This window comes from Salarias fasciatus, chromosome 1 (assembly GCF_902148845.1).
Source record: "Salarias fasciatus chromosome 1, fSalaFa1.1, whole genome shotgun sequence".
NCBI classification, from domain to species: Eukaryota; Metazoa; Chordata; class Actinopteri; order Blenniiformes; family Blenniidae; genus Salarias; species Salarias fasciatus.
Genome location: NC_043745.1, coordinates 34,824,251 through 34,843,649, shown reverse-complemented (window position 1 = coordinate 34,843,649; position 19,399 = coordinate 34,824,251). Strand labels below are relative to the sequence as shown.

The 19,399-nt window shown below is 40.5% G+C and overlaps 1 protein-coding gene across 1 annotated transcript in view; it reads right to left on the bottom strand.

The window, feature by feature from the left end:
* Nucleotides 1-19,399, bottom strand: part of LOC115391399 (protein kinase C-binding protein NELL1) — a 314,577-nt gene that overhangs the window by 39,922 nt on the left and 255,256 nt on the right. Inside the window, exon 15 of the mRNA XM_030095681.1 lies at nt 7,669-7,764. Coding sequence (XP_029951541.1) covers nt 7,669-7,764 — 96 coding nt within the window. The remainder of the gene's footprint in view (nt 1-7,668; nt 7,765-19,399) is intronic.

Below are 19,399 nucleotides of genomic sequence, written 5' to 3'. Positions count from 1 at the left end.
GAACTGTGCTTCACGAAAGAGCAGTTATACAAAAACACTTAGAGCAAAACATCAGTGAATAAAATAATTATGAAGTTTTGGCTCGATCAGATTGTTTGCACTACACTGACAGATACATCTGAAATGGTTTGGTCAGGGCATCTGTTTGACGCCTGGTGAGCTTTTGAGGGTTTATTGGTCTTGGGCTGTGTTCAAAACTGCATACTTACCTACTACTCATACTAACTTATTGAGTATGCAGTGTGTTTACACTGGCAGTATGCGATTTTGAGTATGCGAGAAGTTCCCCGATGCATACTGCATTCGCCAGAAATGTTGAGTATACATCGTGGGTTTACTACTCATACTGAAATTACCCAAGATGCAACGCGACGGACGTGACGGATGGTTATAGATATAATTTTCCCTCCAATTTTTGTGCTAGTAGGTATGTTATGTTAGAGAGTTCTGATTGGATTTACATTGATTAAATATAGTTAAAAAACAAACAAACAAAAAAGAAATTACATCTAACAACAAGTCCCCATGTTGAAAGCGACCATGATGTACCGAAAACGGCGAGCCGATCTTCGTTGAAGAGCCGAAAAAACTCTCCGTCGGTAAGGCGTCGTAACTGGTCCAATTCCGTTAACGGGACAACGGTCCAAACGGCGATGTTAAGCGAGATATATTGCTGAAAGGTTGGCTTCTTGTTTGCAAAGTAAAAGCACAGATTTATCACTAAGGTTTTTTTGCATGAGAAAGGGAAATGGGTGGTTTATTTTTGTGAAAATGACCGGAAGTGCGTTGCTCACTGCGGCTGGCTTAAATTTCGCTGAATTCGTCCAAACAAAATCATAAACGGTTGGTATTCGGACAAATAAACGACACACTCGGGCTCTAAACGACCACTTTGTCGCCTAATTTAAAAAAAAATCTTGATAAAGTTCTACATTTGAAGAGTTTAAAGCTAAAGTGAAATCAGCTTCAGCCAATCGATTCGGGCTCGGGGAGGAGTGCAATGCATTGTGGGTTATTATGTAGTATGCTGTAGTGTAAACGCTTTGCATACTGTCTGATGGACTGGGTATGCAGTATGCAGTATGGACAGTATGGGTATGGAAGTATGTAGTAGGCAGTATGCGGTTTCGAACACAGCCTTGGTGTTTGGTGAGAGCAGGCTGGAGGTTCACTTCCCCCATCGGGAGCGCTTGCTCATCTACGCTTTTACACAGATGACTTCCCAGTCACAAACTGACTCGTCTGACCTCTAAACGACCGCCGGCTCCAACACGCTTATCCCCAGCGCTCATCTCAAATATGAATTCAAAACCTTTCCCATCTCAAGGCCAAAGGTCATCAACCTTTAAACACTCAAGATCCCTCAGCTCAGCCTCGGCTGCTCGAATAAATCTACCCATCAAAAGGTTATTGGAAGATAAAAAAGAAACCATATATTGTAATATTAATCTTAACCATTTTTATTCATCATGGCTTATTGGTTCTGGCCAGAGGTCTGAGACCTTTATGACTGAAAGAGATTTTTTTTTATCCACTTTCCGCTAAATAAATTTGCCTTGAGGCTCAAAACATGTTTAAAGACAAATATAACAGTTTACATAGCATGAAGTGTAGCTAAGTTTACCAAAGCTGCAGTTCATGATTTGATAATGGAATGTAAATGCTACAATAAGTAACTGACATTTTATTATTTTATTTAACGGTTTTGACTGTTTTAGCTGCTTTAATGGTCTAATGCTTCAATTATTACCTTCTGTTCTATGGTGACATCTGATCTACATAGTACTTTAACTACTGAACTTAAAGCAACACTAAGGAACTTTCTGTTTTCGTTGATTTTGGCGGCGCCAGTGGACAAAAGCGGTAGTGTTTTTCCTGAACGAATACTACAGTTCCCATGAGGACTAGCACGTGGCGTCGTAAAATGCTGCTCCCGGTGGCGTGCTGTCGGACTGAACTCACCTACATTTGTTTCCAGTGGCTGTGTGAAGGATGGATAGCGACGAGGTAATGAATCTAATGGTGGCTAAACAATGTTATATCATGATGTGACGCATGCCGTAAAGCAGTCCGCACATTTGGAGTTTATTAGTGTGCAGGGTTCCTACCACCCTCCTCACAGCTGCTTAGTGAAGCAATACTGACGCCCTCAGCCCGTGACAGAGGGGTCATTCAACTAGTTGTATGTATCATCACAAAAAGATATTAAAATGTTTTATTAAGGTTGAAAAGTTCCTTAGTGTCGGTTTAAGACTCGTTTCTTTCACCAAGGACACGCATGTGGTGTAGTGGTTTGTCTCTCATGGGTTCGAGTCCCATGGAGACCATTCTATGTGGAGTTTGCATGTTTTCCCTGAGTGCTTTGTGTGCTTTTTTTCCAGGAAATTTAAACTCCCCGCAGTCCCAGTATATGCATGTCAGGTTACCTGGTAACTGAAAGACCTTGTTTATGTGACATTTTCGAGTGAAAATGGACAACTTCATTGCCTTTTAATGGGTTGTTTACAAGACAACAGTGCTCAGAACCACTGACAACACGAGTTTTTGAAAACGCAACTTTTTCTGGTCTGCTGCTCCTGCACATGTGCGCCATGGCCGTTCTTCTGCACATGCATGAGTACATAAACAATGACCATGATTTCCTCCAGAGTGGCATGACTTCCAGTCAATATTCTCCTGGGACTTGTCAGTTTTAATATTGGGAATCACTCGGGACAACAATTCAACTCCATCGTCTGTCCATACGAATGTCCACATACTCCCAATATTAATGTTTATAGTGTATTGCTCTCTGTAGAATATGTGTGAAGTTTCATTTAAAAAAAAAAAAGAAAAGAAAAATTAAATTGTTTCTACTATTTCCGTGAGGATGGACATTGTTTTCAAAATGCTGCACAAATTCTTCCAAAACAAAAACACAAGAAAAGATCTGTTCTAATTTGAAATTCTGTAGGGTAAATGTTCCCAGTTTGCTTTTCATATGTGAATGTGAACATGTATGTTTGTCTTTTTCTCTCATCAAAGGAATTAGTGTTAGTTGACAGTGAAGTGGCAAATCAAGGTAAAAGATGGTAACAGCTCTGGTAAAAGATGGCTGGATGGATGGATTTGTCACCTCAAAGTGTCAATAAAGACTGATGAAAAAATGTTTATTTTCCATTAATTGTGTAGCAGCTCCTGGGATCGTCTAAAGAGGGGTGAAAGTGCAGCATGTGTTTGCAAATCTGTGGGTTGGACAAGATGTGAGGTCATTATGTTCAATAATAATCTGTAAATCTATATCTTGTGTGGCTCAAACATGAGAAATTGGAAGTGTCTGTGGATCTAATGTTTTCAGCTTCTTATTTCCTAATAGCTATATGAAAATAACCATGACTCCCACTTATCCCTATGGTAGGTAAAAATGTAAAAAGACAATGAGGGTGATATTTTATCGTCATCCTGATCAGCCACAAAGAAGTAAAGTTACTAAATTTTGTATTTTAGAAAATAAAACCTGACCGTTCTGGCCTGGCGAGACACTGTACAGTACATTATGCTCTTAACAGCAGCTGCTTTAACAAACAAGCGCCATCTATTTGATGTGGAGGTTCATTCCTGGGGCAGCTCTGCCTTTTCCTGAGCCCTTTTGGAGTACAGTCTTTCATAAAATAAATCACAAAAATTCAACTGTGGATCTACAGTGGCTATGCAAACACACCGGAGAGAGAGAGAGAAAGAGAGAGAAAAAAGGCAGCCCTGAGGAACAACACAGGGAAAGACGAAAGGATCAGAGAGAAGATCGACTCTTCACTTCGACTTTATGTTCCGATGATTTCAACCTCTCATTGAGTTACTGTAGGCGCTACAGAGGAGGGAAGTCAAAGGTGCAGAGGGTTTTTTTTTTTTTTCAATACATGGGGAGGGAGAGAGGAGAAGGGCAACAGGGGCGGGGATTGAAGTGGAATCAGAAGATGGAGACAGATGTACATGAGAGACAGACACAGATAGGGAGGGAGCTCAACAGATGGAGAGACAGATTGAGGGTGAAATACAGAGACAGCCACAGAGAACATGTCATACAGTGTGGAGCAAAAAAAGGAAAAATCTTCTGCACGGCTCATACAAGTCGCCGACGGCAAGTTTCAAGGGAAGCAGCTCCGACGCAGGCAGTACTTTAGGAATACGGGATCATTTCTTCTCAGTTTCTACCTGCCCATATACCGTCTTCTAAAAACTCCAGCTCAAACTGCACATTGTTCCGGGATGTGTTTCGACAGGCAGGATAAAACACATCTGCAGGTTGAAAACAATGGAGTTAAGAATGAAAAAGGCGACTAACAAGAATTTGTTCCTATATGTGTAAGAATACAGTGAGGTATCTGTAAGGTCAAACAACACACTATAGGTATAAATATACTGAATGCAATGCGTATTTTCAGGTGTGACAAGCTGACAGGCAATGATGTTCACACCTATTTAAAGCAAATCAACAGAGAAAACAAATCAACAGCTAAAATTCTATAAAGTAATTATAATACGGGTGCATTTGACATTTCAACGTGCACGACTGCTAATTACCTTAGTGTTGATCTGAACTGTTAATCTGGTTTTCTAGACAATTCATTTTTCATTTCACTTCCACAAATGCTATTCAACATGTATAACATGTATAACATGTGTTATGTACCTTTCCTATTGGATGTTTCGTGCATAATGTATCTGTTGTCAGTAAATAGCTTGAAATTGTGCACCATACGCATATTATGTTCTCAGAAAGTATTAGGAATATAGCCTTCACTCAGCTTCTGCTATTTTCTTATGACTAGGAAAAAGCATCCCCCCTGATCTTATTAGCTTGTTTAAGAATGGCAGACCCTGAACATCACTGACGCCACTGGATTACACAGAGACAATATACCACATTAAATAGATTAAGGTTTTAACTACAAATACACACACATGCACACACTCCATGCAACAATTGCGCCGAAGCTGGATTGTATGCTTTTAACATGATGTAAAGTGCAAACAACTCAGACCTGTTGAGGATGAGAAATGTTTTCTTGTGGGACAAGCAACAAACAGATGCCCCAGCAGTACTTCCTTTGCTTCACATGTTAAGTCGCCATGAGCTCTGACAGGTCTGAAATGATTTTCCCTGCATCTAAATGTCAACATTTATCTGGAAAAGTGGTATCCAGAGGAAAACCATGGCAACGTGCTGTAAATAGCTGACCTATGGGTGTAGCGGAGAGAAGTGGTCGTTCACTTCTGTACAGAACAGGGCAGAAACACACAGAGATGAAAGAAGAAGCAAGAGAAGGGAGGTGAGAGAGGAACGCAGCACAACTGATGGAAAGAAACAAGAAAACATGCGACGTGACGGCAGCTGAAGAGCAGAGGGAACCTGAGAAAGAAAGAAGAAGAAGGAAAAAGAGGACAAGCAGGGAGATAATATGGAGGAAACTGACTAGTAGACAGTGGAAGAGATGAAGGAGGCCTGGAAAATAAGATTATCATAAGGTGGTAAAGGAGGATAAAAAAGATTAAAGAATCAATTAGGAAAGATTTGAAAAGAGAAGAAAAAAGTAACGCGGCCCTGTAAACGGGGCCTTAAAGAGCAGCTGTGACAGCTCTCCTCCTCTCACGCATCAAAATCATTATCAAGCGTCGGTGCCAAATGAATCAGCTGTCCCGTGGGACTTTGGCTGACGTAGCTGTGCGAAGGAGGAAATGATGTTGACAAGAAAGAGTAAAGTAGTGGAGGACAAGTGAGAGCGAGCCCGTGTTTTTGATCAACTTCCTGATTGACCACCTTCGGGTAGAAATGAAAAAATGTGCAGTAGTTCTCACAGAAAGGTTTAGTGGAACGTTTTAATTGTTTTTTTACCATTTAGAGAAAAAAAAAGAATTAAACTAACCTTTAAAGGTGCACTAAGGAGTTTTTCAACTTAAAAAATACTTATTTTCCACAATAAATATGTTACACATTTTTAATGATGTGTACAATGTGCCCTGACATATTCATTACGAGTACCTCTAACGGCGCTAAATTGTCACTTGAAAGTTGCAGTGCCGGTCCGGCACCAGAATTTTTTGGGGAGAATTTGAGAGGATGTGACGTAATGCGCGCTCCCGCTGGCTGATTTCTTTAGGTTTCGTTTTGTCCGCCATTACTCCACCAGATGCTTAGTGAGCAACAACTGAGCAGGATCTTCCAGAAAGTAAGAAAAGACTGGCTTCTAGCACTGCCACAGCTCCAGCACAGACTCCACCAGGTAAAAGAAACTTAAATTTTACTCGAGTGCTACTAAAAGAGCGAGGAAGGAGTTCCCCTCTTCCGTGCACGGAAGCCACAGGCACGAGTTTTTCACTAAGCTGCATTATGCCTAAGGCCTGCAGGGGGCGCTGTTTCGCATAAAACGTGCAAACTCCTCAATGCACCTTTAACAAATATGAAAGAGGGAAATTTGGGAAAATCCAAACAATACAGTAATTGACTAACAAGAGTGGTTTCATCTCATTTCGTCTTGAGTAACAATGAAGCTGATTCAAGCGGTAAATAGATGAGTGATGAAGAAAGATATGAGAAAAAGCAAGAATTGCAAAAAGAGAAGGATTGAATAGAAGACAAGAGTGAAATGGAGGGAGCGAGAGAGAATCCTGTCCCTGCCGTGTCCACTTTAAACAGCCTTTAGAAACAGGAAGTTGAAGTGAGAGAGATAATGAAGCATTCACACCATCTAATGACTCTTTATCTGGTGATTCTTCTACTCATCTTCTGCTCTCTTTCCTATGAACAACACCATGAGTAACACGAAGTGCCAACAGAAGTCCTGAAATGAGGGTTTTGTGTGTTTTAGGTTGTGTTTACAGAAACACACTCTGCTACAAATGGTGTTGTTTCTGTTTGCTTTGAGACTGAAGGGATCGCCGAGCTCTCACAACCACAGAAATGTGGAGGGATTCATCCAACATATTGAAGCATTATAGAGGATGAATCTGAATTTGGAGCAATACTAGAGATGTGTTGTGATAAAGACCGTAAACATTGCGAGTTCTCAAATAAAGTGAAAACAATGCAAACATTTCCAGACATTGTAAAATCACTGTGTTGTAACCTAATCTACGAGTATAAACTCCTCCCACTATTTAGCTGAAAATGTGCGGGAAATTCAAAGACAAACATGAGCAGATTGGCTTCCATATGAGTGTGTGGCCATTTTTATAAGCACAGTCCTTTAGGTTTTCATGCTCTGTGTTAAAACCTTTCACTTCTGACTCTAAGAGCAGTGTCTCACAGGTGTAACTTCACACACACACACACACACTTACCAAGGTCCTGTTAACACAACGTTTTTGTGTGAAAACGCAAAACTTTAATTGCGTTGTCCACTTACACTAGAACAGTGCTCAAAATACACTGAAAACACAACCGTTTGAAAAAGGCTTCAAAAATGTAACTTATCGAATCTGCTCCAACTTCATATCCATGAAAACGGGCGAAAACACAACTGTTCTGAAATGCTGCTACTGCACGTGCACACCACGGCCGTAATAAACTGTTCTCCTGCGCATGTGGAAGCAAACTCTGGCAAAGCAAGTCCCGACTTGAACCGGACGCTTGTACCAATATGTTCCCCGAGCCGGAGAAGCCTGACAGGCTGGAGGTGCTCCGGTTCTTACCTGTCTCACAGCGGCGCCCCGTAAATCCCGAGGGACAGACGCAGGTGTTGGGCGACACGCAGGTCCCGCCACTCCGACATCCCTCCTCACAGAAGGCTGGAAAGACCAAGAAAAAAAAAATGGAAAAGGAGAGACGGATTTATTAGCTGGGTTTGTTCTTCATGTCTTGGATATCACACCCCAGCAGCAGAAGCTAAAAAGCTTTGAATCCGTGTCGTCTAAGATTTTGTGAAAGCATTACAAGGTGCAAAGTGATTCCCCTGACATTTTCACTTTCGAACCAGTCGCAGTTCTGGAGAGAACACTGATGTTTTGTTAGCATTCACACAGGCTTGTAAATGGTGGTTTTATGTAGCTACATGTTGTGTGTGTGTGTGTGTATATGAAGATGAAATCTGCACAAAACCTCTTAAAATATATTCTAGATCATTGTAAGCGTCTAGCAAAAATCCTGCTTTCAAGTGGTTCTTTTTGAGAAGCTGTGAAAACAAAATGAGTTGAAGGAAGTGGCTTTTAATATTGGTTTGATTTTGTTCTTTCAAGAACTGAAAGGGCTATTTCTGATGCTTTGATGTCAGGACATATTCACTGTGCACTTCAGATTTCTCATCAGCCTTGTTTCCAGCACCCGTTTTTCTTCTTTTCTTTCCTCTCAAAGCTGAAAGCTCAGAAAAACAAGAAACACTCTACTTGCCTTTCACATCACAAATAAACCAAGTCAGTGATTATCTGGCCAAGGGATGGAACAACGAGCAGCTAAAGAGTCTGGCGTTTCCCTCGGGAGCTGATGGAAACTGAACTAAGACTTTGCTAAACTACCAAACAAACACGTCATCTTTCCTGGTTAGTGTTATACAGCTGACTGCACTCTGAGGATATGAACCGAAAAAGCAACAATACATCAGTGTTGAGAATAAAGCCTGTCAGCCACTGGTTTTAAAGCAGTAAATGTAAAACAAAAAAACAAAAACACAAAAAAACCCATATTTAATATGCAATATATAAGCCATTGGCATCAATAAGATCAATAAACGAATAAATATCAATTAAAGTTACACTGTGAATGAGTGGCTTTCTGAAGATCCCACATTGATTCCTGGATATGAGACTTTCTGTGTGGAGTTTGCATGTTTCTCCCTAGCCTTCCTCCTTGACATGCTTTTTAGGCTAACTGCTGACTCCAAATCAGGGAAGTCAAACCAGCTTGTAAGATGGCATTCAAAAGGAGCAAAGAAACTAAGTGATTTTTTTTTTTCCCCAATAAAAAATAATTCGTAATTTGTCCAAAATGAGTGGCAATGTTTCATTCAGGCCCCGTTTGAACAACAAGATTCCAAGCGAAAGCGAACCGTTTGTGTTTTTGTTTCAGAGAAGTTTGATTTCTGTTTACATAGAAATGGCAGAAATGCTGAAAATGATGGAAATAGCATGCTGGGCCACTAGTGGGTGCTGTTGGTAGTTTGTGCAGTGAAACCACACACACATCTCTTTTACCCATCAGATCTTTCTCATAGCTTCTCTAAACTCATGAAAACAGTTTTGCTTTTATTTTCCCAAATGTCTTTTTTTTTCTGATTTTCTGTAACTGATTGAAATTTATTATCTTTGTTTTCAGTATTTGTGTTCTCAGTGGCTCTGAGCACTGTTTATGTGTAAACAGACACCCAAAACACAATGCAAGTTTTCCATTTTCCTTTGCAAACGAGGCGCAAATGGGACCTCAGAATAGAATAGAACAGAAGAATAGAATGCGTTTATTACCATCATACATGTACGACAAAATCATAAAAACAAAAAGCCAACTCTTTGGTGCGAATAGAAAGATGAAATAGGAAAATAAATAGAGAATACCAACAAATAATATAAATATATACACAAAAAGCTCCAAGAAGATGGCTGCAGATGATCCTCAGCTAAAAATCCTGTCTTTTGAGAAGAGCATGACCACATTAACATGAAGAGAAAGTTGCTTGAAATTAATGTGCTAAATGAGAATGTTTCTGTATGCTATTTGCACTAAAACTGAGGGAAAACATTCTAGTTCATATTTAAAGATGTGGTTCCGCATGGGAGTATCTTTATCTGCGTGCGACCTGCTCAGTTGTTCATTCACTTTCAGCTGGGATCAAGTCGCCGACGCCTTAAACATGCACAAACCGGGTTTAGAAAACGAAAAGGAAGGGTGAACACAAAAGTTGAATGAATGAAATGATATATAACTGATTTGTCAATGCCCATATGGTGCTTTAATAGAATGAAAAAAGAAAAAAGAAAAACAGTTTCTCTTCATTAGCAGTGAAATTAGTAAATTGCGAAAAAGAAAAACTTTTGGTGTTGTGAGAAATGCAGAGTCACCTGATGTTTCTACTGCAACACTGAAGTGAAACTTATGTCTATTATTACATGCTCAGACGAGGCTCTCGGTGCCGACCGGTTTGATGTACATCCATCACGATAATCGCAAGCTCTCTACAAACGCTGCCGCTCGCCCACTCAGACACTCAGTGCAGTGATTGTGCAAGAAGCCAACCTGTGTATCAGGAGCAGATTTGAAGCTGCGTGTCAAGGACAACCTGCCGAGCTGCTTTTTGCTCTGCACTTGAAAGAAATATGATAAAACCCAAGCATGCATTGATTTGCTTTGCATTTTCTCCTGGCTGGTGTTGCAGCGAAGTATGCGGCGGCGTCACGCAGAGAGAGGAAAAAAGAAAGAAAAATAAGTTCTGACATTGACACAACAACATTGATTTTGAAAGCACCTTCCAAACAACCCACACTAAAACATTTCCGGCGACCATTTATAGAGTTCGTGATACGCAATGATGCACAGACTTATTTTGTATATCTAATAACTGATATGGCAGTCAGAGCTATTTCTTTAATGTATGCACATTTCAATGTGATGGAACAATGCACTTATACAAATTACAGGCACTGACAGTTTAAAGTGAAATATGCTGATCATCTCTTCGCCATGGCACCTGTGAGAGAGTGCAATATATAACGCATGAATTAAAGATTTTGTCATGAAAGTTGAGGTATAAGGGCTGAATTGCGATGGCCGGGTCTGCTGAGTGAGAACATTTCCAACACTAAAGCTCTGGTGGGCCGTTTCCGGTCAGCATCCATCAAAACTCCAAGGAAAGAATAGCTGTGGACCAGCAGCAGGGTCAGGGGCGGACATCGCTCACGGAGGCATGTGGGGAGTTGGGAGTGAAGGCTAACCTGTGTGGTCAGATCCAGCAGAAGAGCTGCTGTAGATCAACCTGCTGCAGAGGTAAAGATCTGAGAGAAAGGTGTCGGAATAAACAGCACTGTGCTCCATTCAACAACAGGTTAGGGAGGTGGTAATAAAGCTCTGGCTGATCGTGTTTGATGATATTTTCTGTGAATTACTGAATACGGTGTAACTGTTATGCAGGCTGGTACGAACAGAGAATAGCTTTTGCAATATGAGTTAACATACGGCGAACGTGCTACGCCGTTGACGTTACCATAGCAACACCAGATGTCAGCTGATGAGGTTGCATCTCTCCTGTTGTTTAACAAATACAGTTGTCACGTATGTTTTGTACTTTCTTCTTTTCACACAGGTGTGTAAATACACCCATGACACGTCTTGACAACTGGTGGAGCCGTGTGTCAAACAGCGGCGCCTCAGTAACGCCAGCTGATAAAAACACACGTCGTAATGAAGACAGAAACAGGCTGTCGAAATGCATCAAAGAACATAAAACTGATTGGAAATGTTGTAAAAAGCATTGTTGTAAATAGAAAAGGACATGCTGGAAGCGATACCCCACATATCGAACGTTTCCCACTCCTGTAAAGTCTCAGCTGGAAGTTCAAATCGAGCCAAATAGTTGGTCTCATTTCATCAGCTGCTCATTTCTGTGCCACTAAAACGCCTTCATGTTATGCAGTGGGCCAGAAGGAAAGACAATCTCACTGCCTTTTGATTCAAGGCTTCGCAAACAGCTGCGTTAAAGCCAAAAAACGGGGGAAATGCATCCTGAGCAGAGCGGGTTGAGAAACGTACAGAAGGAAGAGGAAGCGCGGCGGCGAGACAGCGAGAAAGAGTCGTTAGTCAGTGCTTAAAGCGGGGAGGATTAAACCAAAAAGAGGGCAGACTTAATTGAGCAAGTTCATTAAAGAGAAATTACTTTAGTATTTCTAAGCTTAATTAATGACATGATTTAAAAGATGAGCCTTAATGGGTTGGAAGATCTATTTATAGTCACGTGCGGCGGGCGCGTGAGCGTGAGCGAGAGCGAGATATCTCTGTGTGAAATCCACGCGCAGCAGCTTGTCCCCGTTTGGTTTATGAATCCACAGAAAGAACATTTGTCCACATTAATTATCACTCCGGTGTTTGGAGAAGGGAGGGGAAAAAAAAAGGCAAAATATACAAACAAATGCAGTCTAATAAATATAAGCAGAGTCCCGCGCCAGAAGCTATTAGCGCTATTAATCTGACTGCTCCTACTATTTAAGAAGTTCTATCAGGCCCTCATTAGGAGCCTGATTGCCTCTGTACTAATAAACCTCACACTTAAAAATTAATTACACTTATATTGACTCAATCCGTCTTCAGCTCTAATTATCATTTTACCACCATCAGCATAATGTCGCCTGTCCGTCCAACTAATGACTTCCGAAGATGAGGGGGCTTCAGCGGGGAGGGGTGTGGCTGCAGCGCGGCTCAGGGCCATAGATTTCCACCCAAAACACCAGGCTGGCGTTCAAGATGCAACCCAACATTTTATTTCCTGAGCAGAAAATCGAAACACTGAATGCAAACCTTTGGCAAACATATTTTTGCTTTTAAAAGAAAAGAAAACCAGATTTGAATTATTATCGCTGCTGATTAGCTTCCGGCAGTCAAAATGTTGTATCAACAACTGGTTTTTGGAGTTTATATATTTACCACGTGTAAGATACACTATATCTACCAAGGAGAAAAAGCACTGGGGGGTCTCGCCACTCTGGAGATGCCATTGTTGTTATTTTCCTTCTTGTCATGCATGTACACAAGAACTATTTAATACGGTCGTAGTACAATAGTTCCACCTTGGAAACTGTTTTCAATGAGTTGCTTTTTTAAAGACTCCGAGCTCCATCATCATGCACTGTCAAAATGCAAACCAAGATTGTTTTCACTTGAAAACATTAGAGTATAAATGGGGCCTACATCAAAATAAAGTTCTGTTGGTAATTGGCTTTTCATTGAACTGCTGTTGGAATTGTGTTTGGAGCACACTGAAATGGTTTATATATTTTAAATGTCATAAAAACATGTAAAAAGCAAATGTTTCACGGCTGAACTGACACTCCACGGCTTGGCACATGATTTGGCTTCAAGAGAACTCCTGTCCATCCGCCACATGTCAAAGGAAGCGCTCTTTGGGCTGGGAACATTTTTGGTTTACACATTTGAAAGGAAGTTGCTGTACAAATACAAATGTACTGTGACTCAGCGAGGGTTTTCCCTCTGAGTCGCAGTTCATACGTACAACAGCTTTGAAAGAAAAAAAAAAACCTGAGCTTTCCTTTTAAAACTTCACCGCCTTTGACCCGTTACTGCGATATTGAAACTAACCAGCTATGACGCACCGTGCAGCAAAAACAGATGTTAAAGTTCAAGTGAGATTCAGGGATATCTGAAAATGTATTTACTTTCTGTTTTCAGGGTCATGAATGTCCGAGTGGCGTGTTTTCTTCCTTCAGACCTGGAGTGAAGATTCTTCTCAGCTGTCTCCGCACATCACAGCAGATAATGACATTTCATAGGTCATGCATCTTGAAATTGATGGGATCATATAAAATTCATTCATCTTCCGATGGGCTTTACAGGGAAAAGTCATAATAGGGTATTCTACGGTGCAGACGGACTCATATCAACAAGGAGATTTGTCCTTGAAATTGCTTCAGTTGATCATTGATGCTGTAATATGAGCGGTGACTATGAGGATTTACTTACCTACACAGACTATAGATGTTTCCAGTTAGTGGAAACAACTATCTTAGAAATAAATCATGTTAAAAAGGAGAAAAAAAAACAGAGGACAAGTAATACCTGTTTTATCAAGATATATGTTTTCAGGAAGACACCATTGCAGAAAGAGGTATGATGTGTTCAGGCCAAATATGAAGAGTTTCCATATATTTAAAGAAAAAAGTATAATAGTATAATAGAGTATTCTAAATATATTTTATTAGTGAAAGATGAGGAAATTATAAAATTAGTAATTTTTGCATTTCTGTTTCAGGAAAAAAGTGTTTACACCCCAAGTTTTGAAAAAGAAGTGGCCGACGTTGTAATTGTGCATGTACAAAAGATCTTTATACTACGGTTGTGGCGAGCATGCAGCAGCAGCTCAGAAACGCTGCATTTTTCTCTACTTCCGTGGAGACAGAGAATATGCATTTTTAAAAAGTTCCACCTTGGAAGTCGTTTTACAAATGTTGCATTTTCAGCGGCTCTGAGCCCCGTTGTCATGTTAACAGACACCCAAAACTCCATGAAAGTTTTCTGTTTGCACTTGAAAAAGTTGTGTAAATGGGGTGTGTAAATGTGTAAAGTGTGTGTGTGTGTGTGTGTGTGTGTGTGTGTGTGTTTGTGTGTGTGCTATGAAAGTGAGTTAATAGTTCATTCTGAGGTTCGCTCTCATTGCATCAGCCCTGATTTACTTGGAAATCAGAGATTGGATTTTGTGCGACCTGCTGGTGAAGTAGTTTTAAACACAATTCAACAGAAGACAAACAAATTCTGCAGAAAAAAAGGAGATATATGGAGCAGAAGAGGGGTATATCACACCCATCACCCGGGGGAAAAATTGCATCCTGCATATATGAAAGTGAGGTTTTTCATTTCCAAGCAAATGAAAGTGGAAGATAAATGGTGTTGTTGGTGTCGATCAAGCACAGCAGGGAACATCCTATTTTATACAGCAGACAAAAGCAAAGTGGACTACAATTGTATTCTGTCCCATTTTCTCACCATGTCGCGGAGGAAAGTGATCAGCTTCCTCATCAAAATCTGACGTTTGCATTCCTGCTTTCAGCTTCCTCTCGCTGCATCAATTCTTGCTCAAATTTGATTTTTTCACATTTGTTTTTTTCTTGCTTTCCCATCAGTACCCCCTCTGCATTACATTACCAGGACCCCCGCCACAGCTACAAATAACCTGTGCAGACCACTGCGAGGGGGAGACCACCCTCTTTCATTGTGGTCCCCTTGACCTCCAGCTAAACTATCTCACTGCTTAACTGAGCCTGTTGCTGACTCGTGACTTCTCAAGACATGCTTATACCCACAGATTTGCTATTTGAGTTTCCCATTACAGGTCTAGATTGCTTTCCAGTGGGTGGCGAGAATGAAATCATTCCACTCCGAGCCGTGGCTAACAGCCACATTCACGGTCGTTGGGTGTCCAAGGATCCATCTCAGAATTAAGAGCAGAAATATCACATGGGAAGGCGGTCGATGTTCCACAAATTCAAGTAGGTATGAAAGGAGAGGGAAAAAGGGAGCTTTATAATTCTAGAGTGGAACAGAAGTGAACCAATAATTACCATCTCACAGAGCACAGCACAGCTCACTGATGTGTTGCATTAAAACACTGTTAGCCGCTGGATAATTAGCCCTGAAGTATTAAATATTCAGGCGCTTAAAGTGGAATCTTTAAGTATGGTTAGCATATTTCTCATCACCAGCTGAAATCAGAATGTAATGTGAAGGGGGCACTTACAGAGAGGCACAAGCCATGTTCTAGCAGCCAAGTTACAGCTTGATGGCTTGTTATGGTTTATTGTTATGCTTTATAGGAAATTGTCAATTTTTAAGCTTTGAGGGAAAGGAAATGTGAAATCTAATAATGGGTTTTGTTTAATTATCTCAAACAAAAGACATGCATCAGCTTTTTTGTCCATCTTTTATGGCACATCACCTGTGTATCAGAGGAAACGGGGTGAGATGGACGATCATACATGTGGTTTTAGATTCAGGAATCAAGTTTGAATGGATATTTTTGGACAGAGGGCAAAAACAATCATACCCATGCGTGCACAGGAAGAACAAGAAACATTAGGATGTACTAAAGTAAATGTTGAAAGTTTTTGTCTTGTGCGTCTCAAACTGTAATGTCTTCTGAAAGACATCGTTATCCAACTGTTTCTCCCAAAAAAACTGTTGGTAGTATGCATTCTATGCAAAGTAATAATATTCCATTGTATTGTACAAATCACAACATCTTCATTGCAGAAGAAAGTTCCCTGAGAATATATTAAGCTTAATTACAGCTCGTCTACACCAGTCCATCGAGGTTCCTGAGAGTTTTGTGGCTTCACTGGCATAAAATTTCAATTCACCAGATAAATAAACCACTGGTTTGAGCCGTGTTTCTGATAACAGTGAGCCTGCAGACAGTCTGCTTAGTCACTGACTCTGCATTTAAAAAGACATATTGCTCCCACAACAAAGACAACAGCAGTAGAGGTCTGTTGGTTTAGAATGATTCACATTTCAGGAGTGTTTAAGTACTGTAATCTGACACTGCAAAGCCTGCAGCGGAAATGAATGTAGAAAAAAAAAAACTCGCTCTGCACTTGCAACACATCATCAAACAGCAGGCAAACTTATATTTTCTTCCATAAATTCAAACATTTCACAGCTCGAGAAAGAAGCCTGTTTGTCTGCAGATAACATCCAGAGGAAAGAGAATTTTAGAGTGTCGTTCTGGCCTCGTGTTGCTGTATTTTCCAGCAGATGCAACGAGAAACAAGAAGGAACAGTAAAAGAAATCACTGCTAATTAGTTTTGACAGAAGAATTAGGGGTGCGTGCTCAGTGGACATTAAACTTCCTGAAAACTTTTACTTTTTCCTAACTCAACTGAACATCCTCCCTATTTTTCACTGGAGCTCAAATCCAAAGGCCAGAACATTCCTAATGTATGATAATGTTCCCCAAAATGTCCTGGACATGTAACAGAAGCTAAAAATAGTCCGTCAGAGCCATAGTGATAGGTGTGCTGCTTGTGGAGAGTTTAATCCATTTGTTTTGCAGCTTGCCAGGACAAACCATCAGCCTCCTTATAGCCAAAAATTAATTAAAGCAGGCTTTAAATCTCAGCATATCTTCAAACAAATGCTGATATCTAGCGGGGGGGGCGGAGGGGCTGATGAACAATAAAGCACATCGCCGAGCCCTCCTGAAGACACTGTTCATTAGTTCTGACAGAGAAATGAGGGGAATCTGCATGATGGAGGTTAAATATTGGCCAAAGTCTTGATTCTCTTCAAAGCTAATCACAGAGAACGAAGGAAGCAATCCTCCTCCTCCTCCTCCTCCTCCTCCCGCTGCAGTGTTTAATGTCTGCCGAGCTTCCCTGCTAATGAAAGCACAGCAGCAGGCTTCAGTGAAGAGATAGAAAGAAGTCCACTGTCGACTTGCAAAAAAAAAAAAAAAGAGAGAAGAAGAAGAGGGCTGAACAGGCCAAAAAACACAGCTAAGACAGGACTAATGCCAACCTATTTACTCATACAAATGCCTCACTTTGCTATGCATCAGAGTAAAGGTAGCTCACCCTTGGCTGTGCTCTCCGTTGGGCATTTACTGAACATCACAGATAATGACTGCACTTACAAGACAATAAGGACTCGAGCCAGGCGGTCGGCACGGATTAAAGGCGCATTAAGGAAGATTTTTACAGCCATAATGTAGCTGCAGAGGTTTGAAAGGGTGGTTGATCAATACTGCTGACATGACAATTAATTCCACCAGGTGCTTCTGGAGATTTCTCGCCGTGGGACAAAGCGCCGCACATTTCAAACTGTGCGAGGATGGTAAATGCTACGCGCGAGGGATCCGCTCCGAGACCTTTTAGGATTCCCAAGTATAAGTGCAAATTACAAAGCAACTCAAGGAAAAGAGCAAGGTGATATACTTTCATCTCCTTAACTTTCTCAGATCAAAAAAAGCAGTCCTGGGACTCCTGCAGACTGTGTGGTTAAAGCAGCGTAATAGTCTTATTAGCTGCTACACCTCACAACACGATCAATCACGTAAGATTGAGTCTGATGGTCACTTTGGCTGCATGATGGCCAAAACTGAGTTTACAACTGCTATGACGTACTTGAAAATGTAGAATGAGTAGTAGTAGTAGTAGCAGGAGGAGGAGGAGTAGAGGTGATCCAACAATTTGCTGGAACACTGTACGGCATTATCTCATAGCAGCAGTCACAGTGTGCAGTTTAGGTGACAGTTAAGCATGCAGATGGTGTAAACATTCAATGACTTTAAATGATCCATAGGCTTGCTCAGTATTTGTGTAATATGTAAGAAAAATGTCTACTGATGCAGATGATGGTGTGGTAAATGTTACTAAAAGGATATTTTGTTGTAAAAGTGATTAAAAAAGGCACTGACATGTTTGGAATGACTATAACTAAAGTACTAAGATGACCTCAAGGTCTGGAAGGCACTTTATGCTGCTTTATGTTTTAAATCCTGATAAGCACTTTGTGTTGTATTTATTAATCTTTGAGTGAAGAAAAGATGGTTTTTGTTGACACCACTGGGACCGACCCTATTGATCTGGGTTGTTTGGCCAAGTTTTCAAAACCAAAAATGAAAAAATGTTGGATTTAGAATGTGTTCTGCCCTGAAGCCTGATAAGGGAAACTGTCTAGTCCACCTCGCTTTTTCCACTTGATCAAAAATAAAGCCTCTCCTCTCAATTCAAGACCTTGAAACAGAAGTCCTTGCTTTTATTACCAGCTGGTTATATCACTGCATTACTTTATTTGAGGGGTTTTTGGAGTGGCTTCCTTTGGTCGCCTTCAGATTGCACACAACACCGCTGTTCATCTTCTGGAACACACAAACACGAAGACATTTCCCCAGTTTTAGCATCACTGAACTGGCTGCCCAAACATTTTAAGGTCCATTTTAGAATCCTTTCATGTGCTTTAAATCTGTTTAAAAACAGGAATAAAAATGGGAAATGGGAATATCATATTTCTGACACTGTCAGAGGATCTATTTATCTATATTATCTTGGGCTGTTTGTGGCAGTATGATCATGACATCTGTCTATGAACTCCTGTCAGTGCACGAGCCACAATCAACAATACTGTCTTCGGTTTGGCAAAATCCCAAAAGTTGTGTTTTCCCTGATCACGAGCACCATTGTCATGTGAACTGAAGTCTGAAATGCAACACAAGTTTCCCGTTTCTACTTGAAAACATTGTGTAAATAGGGTCCAATATTGGATTCTTTAATTCATTTTGATTACATGTTCTTGATTACAGTTAATATGCAAATCATCTGACTCTCAAATAACTCAGAAAAATGTATAAAAGTCAAATCAATCAACTGCATTGAAAGTATGTATTTACATGCAGCAGCAGAAGACTGAACTTTTTTTTTGATAAATGCCAACTCTATATTCAGAACAGCTGTCAATGTTTAAATGGCCATGTGGGATTTTTGATTTGCCTTCAAAGCTTTGTATTTTTTTTTTAAATAGTCATTAAACTTGAGGCGGAAAAACACAGCTACGTATAGCTGTGTAGTTGTGTATTCAGTACCGTACAGCTCGGCTGAGTGCCGCGTTAAAAATGAAAGGATCGCTGTCCCAAGAGTTATTTTGATCTCTTAAAAGCATACGTCACAATCTTAATCCAAAACTGTACTTTCCTAAACAGGAAAGGAATAGTTTAAAAGAAA